Source organism: Glycine soja, chromosome 12 (genome assembly GCF_004193775.1).
Source record: "Glycine soja cultivar W05 chromosome 12, ASM419377v2, whole genome shotgun sequence".
NCBI lineage: Eukaryota > Viridiplantae > Streptophyta > Magnoliopsida > Fabales > Fabaceae > Glycine > Glycine soja.
The window spans coordinates 42,907,144-42,915,789 of NC_041013.1; the positions used below are offsets into that span (position 1 = coordinate 42,907,144).

The following is an 8,646-nucleotide window of genomic DNA, read 5'->3' on the forward strand; positions in this document are numbered from 1 at the left end:
CACTAATAAAGTATTTCTCGTTACTCGGAGGCTCTCGTGAACAAGAATATATGCCTTATTTATTTACTTTTTTTGGTGAAATATGTGCCTTGTAATAATACTGATGAAAATGCACAGTGACTATATTTAAATCTTATAAAAAAAAATGAGAGATGAAAGTTAAAACTTGGAGAAACTCATAAAACATTTAATGCCATTTCAGAAGACTGCTACTGATCTTAGATCTCCGAGAAGGATTTGATTGTCTTGAAGCCATGATTGTCAGGGAGGGGTCCATTTCCAGGTCGAATAGAAATTATCACCTCCAAACCTGAAACAGGATAATTGTCAACAAATTTATGTGCAGACAAAATAAGCAATTTCTTATTTGGTATTATAAGTGGATCCTATGGAAATTCCTCTACCACACCAATTAGGGGGGTCACACTCACACCATTGGCACTTGTGTATGTAATGTATGGCCTACACAAAAATGCCAACTGCTGGGTGTGTTTAATCTTGATTTTTGCTTGCAGTTAGCCCCAAAGGACACAATGAATGTTGGTGCATCTGGTGTGCATACGACTAAAATAGCTCTACAGATAAATAATTGAAAACAATTTTCTATGAGTTTTTTTTATCCACAAGAATCGAACTTAAGTATTAGATGGTTTACAATAACCTCAACGGTTCAACAAATTAAGCTAGACCCTATCAATTTTCTACAAGCTTAATGTCAATCTATTCATTAATATAATATGACAATAAGGTGGTTTCTATTTGATATTGATGTAAAATATTTTACACTCATTTTCTGTTCCATGTAGCATACATAATTTTACACTTGTAGTGAATCAAATTTAAATATTAAATGATTAAATTTATAAAGTCTTCATTGCAATTGAAATGAATCGGTTACTATAATCATGCGACACTTTTTAAGTGTATGGTTCAGTTTACTTTAAGATATACCAAACATTGGACTAAGTTTATTGATAATGTAACAAGTTTAAGAGAAGGTGGATAAAATTTAACTATTAGATTATGGACTAGGAAAAATGTTCATACCTGCTGCCTTTGCAGCTGTGGCTTCTTGATATACATCAGTGACAAATAAAATATCTGATGGTTTATCAACACCAAGTGACTCAGAAATTTCAACATAACTGCGTGTTTCTCTTTTGTTCCTGCATAAGGAAGTTTTGCATGAAATACGTATCTTTAGACAGGAATCGTCAAGGGGGAATATAATAATAAAAAAAAGCATTACCCCACTGTGGTGTCAAAAAACCCAGATAAATATTTTCTTAGGTCCCCATGGTTGGTTTTTCCAAATATTAGCCTTTGAGCCAATCTGCTACCACTAGAATATATGTATACCTGTTGCATAGATCAGAAAGAGGAATTCAAACACAAGAAAATATGCTCTCCAAACATCAGATGAAGAATGCACACAAAATGTGATTGCTCTTTAGTTCATTCTTGAGCCAACAGTGAGTAACAATTGCCTAACCCTCACAAACTTTGGCCGAGAGTAGAGTTGTATAATTTTACAATTAAAAGAGATAGTAACAAAAATAAACTTGAGAAAGAAGACAGACAGGAAGCATTCGGTGCATATACATGTCACATGGTTGGCATCTTGGACATCCAAACATAAAATGGCTAGATATAAGACATCTAGCATTTATGTTTTAGACATTCAACGGTACCCTGAGCAGAAAGATTTGTGCAATGCAGTCAAGTAGACTTTCTTTGGATAGGTGGTGCCTCGGAGGAGACAACTGTGATGCCAATTCTTTAGGCCAATTCTCTGTGCCTATTCCTTGGTAACTCTAGTGGGACCATCGGTGAGTCAACACGTAACAGAAAGAAAAAAAGAATGGTACTATGGTAAGGATAAAGGAGATAAGGATATGTAATGGATGGATGGATGGCTGGCAGAGTTAAGCAAATGTTACAAAAGGAACTCTGCTTGGTGGGGCAATATCCACTATCCAGTCTATTTGAAGGGAGTCCTGCCTACACCAAGGGGCCCGCTGTAGGCATCTAAACCAAACCAGAGAAAAGAGGAGAGTGGATATAGAGTTATTTATAAAAAGGGAGATAAATAAAAAGGATATATTGGAAATTTAAATAAAATGGTTAATAGGTTTGGAAAGGAATCATATGCCCATACAGACACACGGGTTCTGGGCTTAGCTAATAGAGGGCATCATGACCTATGGTTATCATATACCCCTGTACCAAATATTGGCATCTTGTCTAAGCATTAAAGATGCCTATGGTCAAAAGGCAGGAAAATAATTAGCAAACATCTGTTGTGAAACTTAACAAGTGAACCATAAAGAGGTATAGAGCTAAGAATCAATGAAAACAACCTTTATACCCAAGGTGTGCCACTTTTCTAGAGCTTCTGGTACATCATCAAAAACTATTCCCTCCAATTCATTATTCTCATAACCAGTTCTCCATATGTGACCCTGCATAGATAAACAAACATCAGCAATATCACAAATATGAATTCAACATAGAGAACATTTCAACAACATACTATTCTCCGTGGTGTCCTAAGACACACAGTTCAGTATAATTATGCCTCTGTTTCATCTTCTTCAACAAGGTTTAACTACCTGCAACTCTTTTAAGGCAGTGATCTTTCTATCAGCTTTAATCATAGCATTCACATTGGCAACGAGTGCAGCAACGACTTCCTCTTTCCCAGCATCATCAGGAGGGATAGGCACAGCACCTGCAATCCCTTGTTCAAGGTCACTCTGAACCTGTTATAAAAAATGAGCCAGTAGTCAATGGTCCAAATTCTCTGAATACAATATACATGAAATCTCTGGATCTCAATTAAGATAAAGTGTATTATCCTTGTTTGATACAAACTACACTGGGGAAGAAGGTGGGTTAGTCCTTGGTTTCCATACTTATTATTACCATAAATTTTATCTAAGCAACTTTAGGGCGTGCTTCCATAATACTTGTTTTTATCATTTCCTTTACAAATTCTTGAAAAGACGAAATCACATAAAAACAGTGTGATATTTTTTTAATCATTAGTGAAAACATAGCAACTGAAAAGTTAAAATGAAAAACAAACTGAACACACCCTTAGCTTCCTGTTCATCTCTTTTCTACAGTGATGAACCACTTTTATTTAATTTTATGCTTTAATAAACTCCAAGAAAAGTATAATCGCTTGAGGAAGAATTGAATGATATAAAACAACACAAAACTTGCTCATTAATGCTTTTAATATTCATGGACAGTGTAGTTCAAAACCACAATCCCACTCACATCTGCAGTATATCATTTCAGTGTCAATAAGATTTAACATTTCACAGTACTTGACTACAATCATTCAATGCCTAAACCATATATTCCAATTGGAGGAATATAAATACCTTAAACACACAGCCTATGTAATCTTACTTGGGAACAAAGCAACTTGATATCAGCTTTAGTCTCGGGGGTATCATATGTTAGAGATAAATGCCTCCCAACGTTATCACGGGCATATGGGAAGAGAACCTCAGAAACAAATGATATGGGAGTAGTAGTTCCTTCAATGTCAAGAACAACGCAACGCTGCAAACCAAATAGAGATAAAAATCAACAATTTATTCTGAACCACATGACAATCACTGCAAGATATGGGAAGCATCCTATTTTCTATGAATTGGGAGCTAGCATTATCAGTCAACTAATGATAGAGGATATTGTTTCAAGAATTTAACAAAATAAAAATACTCACAAATGTAGGGTTCATTTGGTTTGAGAAAACATTTTCTATTTTAATTTTCTGTTTTCACTTTGTTTTCTATTCTCAAAATTTTGTATAGGAAATAGTTGTTTTCACTGTTTTATGTACAAACTTATGAAAGCAGAAAACAATGAAAGATAGGTCACATTTTTGTAATTAAATGTAAAAATATAAAATATAAACAAAAAATATTTTCTCAAAACAAACAGCCTCTTAGTGACCTAAAGCTTTAAACAAAAAGGGAGGATTATGTGAACTCACTGGGAATGGATCACTGTCACCATTAGATTTCCTTGCTTTAACTGACACATTTGACTCCCCAGCAATACTTAGACCCCTTCTTGCACTTTGTATTGGACCATGATTCGGAGTTGACCAGTCCAATCCCATTTGATGAAGTTTGAGAGCAGCATCAAAGAGGTAATGGTAACACTCAGACTGGAAGGAAAAAACATAAATTTACCAAAGGAGTGTTATACTTTATGGAAACTCCAAGTATGAGCATGACAACTGTAAATAACACCCTCCCTAGGGTCCCCACCCCCCCAAAAAAAAACTGTTATTTTTTTTTGGAAACTCCAAGCAGAATGCTAAGAAAAAAACATTATATGAAATTGATTGCAGTCTTCCTGGGGAAATGTAGATAAAAACCTGAGTTTTAGCACTGATCCATGAGTCTCCCCAGACAAATACCCCATGGTTGCGAACAAGCACTGCTGTTGCTTTTGGGTAGTCTTCAATCTACAAATTGGGGGAAAACGAATAATAAACTACGCTACATCACCCACGATTTCTTTGGGGGAAAAAGTAGATAAAAATCATCCAGAGTTCCCAACAGCTATTTAATCCAAATGCAGAATCATTAGAAGAAACATACAGCTTTAGCAAAAGATTCTGTGAGCTGATACTCGTAGGCCGTGTTCTCAATTATGGGGACAACAAGTTCATCATAATAGCCATGCCCCTTGATTCCTTTTATCATTTCCATGTGAGTGATCTGCCATTTGTGGAGACAACCACAGTCAAATGAAAATAGTATTACAGGAAGAGGAAATAAAAGCATGGGACAAGACAATGAAGCAGAGCTAAACTTTCTAATTCTAGGTACAAATTTCTCCATACATGTGGCAGAAGCCAATAATTCTCAAGAAAATTGAACATTTTTCGGCAAATAGCTAATCAGCATATCCAAATATAATGGAGATGAACTACAAAATGCTCATCAAGTGTCAATATTTCTACCTAGGGTTATCTCCAATTTGATAATTATTTCACTGTTTTTCAGTAGCATGTAGTGCTTATTGTTTTCTAAAACAAGAGAAGCAGATAGAGGCTTCCAAACCAAGAGGATAAAACAACTAGAAAGCTAATTATGCCTCCAAGAAGGATGTCCCCATGCAACTCCTTGATTATATCATTTGGAACTTGAATCTTTTCTCCACATAATTCTCTTAGAGTGTGTTTGGATGGAGAAATTTAAAATTTTGAGAAATTTTAAATTCTAAGAATTTCAAATACTTCAATTGAAATTCTTTTATTTTCAAAATTTTGTGTTTGGATAAAAAAAATTAAAATTATGAGGATGAAAAAAATAAATGAAAAAAAAGAAAAAATATGATTGGTGTGCTAGTTATACGTGTTCCTCTATGCTGACACCCGATCGATATTTTAGGAGCTGTGTTTCTTGAAGAAGATTGTAAAAAGAGAATTTCAATTTCTCACCTTTTAGAAAAAAATTGAAATTTCAGATTTTTAGTTGTTTAAAATTATATTTTAAAATTCCAAAATTTTAAATTCTTCATAAAAAGCATCCAAACAATGAATTCTAAATTACAGAAATTCAAATTCTCTGATAAATTACTTTCCTCAGTTAAAATTCTATATCCAAACGCATTCTTAGAGAAAGAGATTCTTGTTTTTTTCAAAACATTTCTTGCCTGTGTGGAATTTAGCACTCAACAAATAGTCTCCAAGCAAAGAGATTATTGCTCGGCTTCATTCTCAACTAAAAAATATGTATCATAATTTTTGAAAGTGTGTCTTTAATCTCAAGACTCCAGAAGATTTGAAAACAAAAAATCATCCACGTACAAATACTTACTCGAAACTCCTTTGATAAAGGATTGATCATTGTTACGAGACAAGACTCTATTCCATGACTGTGGAAAACAGCTGCAGCATCGCGCATTTCATATGCCTAAAAAGGAAGGGAAAGAAATGTAAGATGCATATATCAATTGCTAATTGCTAATTTATCAAGAAACGATAATAGTTGTAAGTTTCTAAGGTCAGCCAACTGTGGATTTGACAAGAGATAATTATTCCAATGAAAATTCCCAGACACTATTCATTTGCCAACAGTAGACATTTCCTGTTAGAAGTGAAAACTTACATATATTATAGAATTTGTGAGTGTATACTCTGTAAGTTAACTCTACTAGTTAGAGTTAACCTCTAGTTATTTAGTACAGCTGTGTACAGCTGTCAGTTAGTTAGAATCTCTGCTCTTTAAATATATGTTAGTGCTCATAGATTCATTTGAACCAATTGAATTTTCTCTTATGAAATCAATAATATCAGTTTTTCAACAGGATCTATCAGATGTGATTCAAGCAATTGGTATGGAGTAGTTATAAATTGAATGTCACATTTAATTAATACTACCATAAGTCCAAATGTCTGATACCATTGACCTTAACACTGACATTTAAGTGGTATCACTCAAATATTTCAAAAGCATAATAAAAACATATTGTACACGAAAAACAAATACCAAGACAACATATTGGGTAGTTGAACGATGTCACATTAGTGTTGTGAAACCTCAAAAGAAGAATGCCTATATGAAACTCTGGACCACTCAATTACAGTAATTTTAACCATTCATGCTTATTTTCTTGAACCAAACTTACCTTCTTGAAAAGTGGATCACAATCACTACACTTAGGAGGCTTGTGCGGCCAAGGTTTAGGAGATGGAGCAGACAAGACAGACCCACTGTGTGATAATACATACATGTCCTCTGGCTCCATTCTTTCTTTCTGAACACCTGCACACATTTTTCAGCAAAAAGGAGAAACAAAACGAAGCAATTATTACCACAAGTTGATAGAATTCCATCATCTCTTTCAGAGAGCTTCTATAGAACTTATTTTAACTCATGAAAAATTACTTATTATTATTATTCCTATAAACTCTTTTTAGCTTATTGCAAGGTAACAAGCGCTATCACATGACAAAAACTTTTTTTTTGGTGGATATCACAGTATTTGTGGTAGCCTCCACAGTCCACATGAAGTAATCCTACTCGAGTCAGGTAAAACCACTTTGGGCAATAAAGCTCTTCTTCCAAGTATTTTAAATTTTTAATGCAGCTACATATTGAGGACTCACTCAAGACTACTGTTTACTAGAACAATGGTACAATCTTATTCTTATGTCATTGATTCACCTGCTCCATAGTATGTCATAAAAACTTATCTAATAACCTCTTAATTAAGCTGTTTATCCAACCAACGAGGCAATAACCACGTTGAATTTAATAAAATCCATAATGTTTAAATTGACTAAAAAGGATCCAACAGCAGAGGGGAAAAAAAAATCTAGCACAGACCCAGAAACCAAACAAGCCTGAAATGACAAGTAAACACCAAAAAATCCAAACTTGGGACACAGCAACCAAAAGGGTAGAAACGAAAGATACCAGAAGGGGCCATGAGTATGAGCTGCTGAGGCTTGGGAATTGAGTCATCGTGGACCTTCATGGAGATGCTGCCACCTGTCCCTGTCACCCATCCAAGGGTGTAGAAATGGCGACACAGTTCAGCCATCAAAGCCCTCGTCTCCTTCACTGCCTTGCCTTCAAGGTACGCCTGAGACGACGTCGTCCCCACCTTTACGCCGTTCAGACCAATGGCTGCCATGGATTCTAGAGACAGAAAGAGTCTGTGTGTGTATGTGAGTGAGTGGAGCTTAATTTTTAAGCTATGGTATGGTATCTATCAACATAAATCAGTGTCTGTGTTGTGTTGGAATACTTTCAGTCAAGGATAGGACAAAATTATATAGGTGTCACAATTCTATTTGTAATCGAGGGTTTAAATAGAGTTTGTTGCACAATTTGTGATTACCATCTATGGCTGCTTTATTTTTTTTTTAAATAGAATAATATCACAGGGAGTTTGTAACGTATTATTATTGATTAGCTAGATTATTCATTGAATTAGATTATCTAATGTTATTTATGGCTTTTACATGTAAAGAGGGAATGTTTCTCCACATATAAATAAAAAAAATTAATTAAAATATACTTATAATAATTTGTAAAAATTACATAACTTAAAGAGTAGTATTTGGGTAAAAATGTTGGAGGTATTTAATTCATCCACTAACATTTGAATTCAAAATTTTGTTTAATCTAATTTCATTCAAACTAACCATTTGTCAATTGTTTGTATACTGTTCTGGAAAGTCTGAGGTAGGTTTGAGAAAGGAATTTCTTTATTACTTTTGAGTTAAATGTAATTTTGATGCAATAACGATTTATAGCTCACTTGCAAAAGTTACATAAAACTTACAAAAAAATTAAACTAAATCAACCTTCATATTTGTAACCTCAAAACCACTATTACCACCATCAGAAGGTTGGTTCAACGTGCTTTCGATTGTCTTTGTTTATAACAAATCACTACTTTAGAACCAATTGCCTCTTAAATTACCATTATCACAGTCGCTTAGTCTCTCTCTCTTCACAATGGTTCAACTTTAACTTTTCCTAATTTTAAATGAACCATTGTCTCTGCATCAATGGCGGATGCACATCCTTAGGTGTGAGGGTAATTATTCCCATAAGATTATTTTTTACATGGATATATATATATATAATAACATTTATT

The 8,646-nt window shown here is 34.2% G+C and overlaps 1 protein-coding gene across 1 annotated transcript; it reads right to left on the bottom strand.

Moving 5' to 3' along the window:
• Positions 1 to 7,784, bottom strand: LOC114380047 (probable bifunctional methylthioribulose-1-phosphate dehydratase/enolase-phosphatase E1). The gene is made up of 12 exons (XM_028338956.1): positions 7,455 to 7,784; positions 6,664 to 6,800; positions 5,853 to 5,948; positions 4,629 to 4,748; positions 4,403 to 4,492; positions 4,013 to 4,189; positions 3,421 to 3,576; positions 2,613 to 2,762; positions 2,361 to 2,462; positions 1,250 to 1,359; positions 1,048 to 1,166; positions 1 to 310 (listed from the first exon to the last, which is right to left on the bottom strand). Exons 1-12 carry the CDS (start codon positions 7,672 to 7,674, stop codon positions 219 to 221), a joined length of 1,569 nt encoding a protein of 522 aa, XP_028194757.1. The 5' UTR covers positions 7,675 to 7,784; the 3' UTR covers positions 1 to 218.
• Between the last annotated feature and the right edge of the window lie 862 nt (positions 7,785 to 8,646).

What these genes read in the sequence shown, in the direction of transcription:
- LOC114380047 (XM_028338956.1), bottom strand. Translation starts at nt 7,674, where the DNA reads ATGGCAGCCATTGGTCTGAACGGCGTAAAGGTGGGGACGACGTCGTCT. An exon ending in GTGATCCACTTTTCAAGAAG is followed by an intron (nt 5,949 to 6,663) that starts GTAAGTTTGGTT and finishes CTTCCTTTTTAG; the next exon opens with GCATATGAAATGCGCGATGC. An exon ending in CAGAATCTTTTGCTAAAGCT is followed by an intron (nt 4,493 to 4,628) that starts GTATGTTTCTTC and finishes CCCAATTTGTAG; the next exon opens with ATTGAAGACTACCCAAAAGC.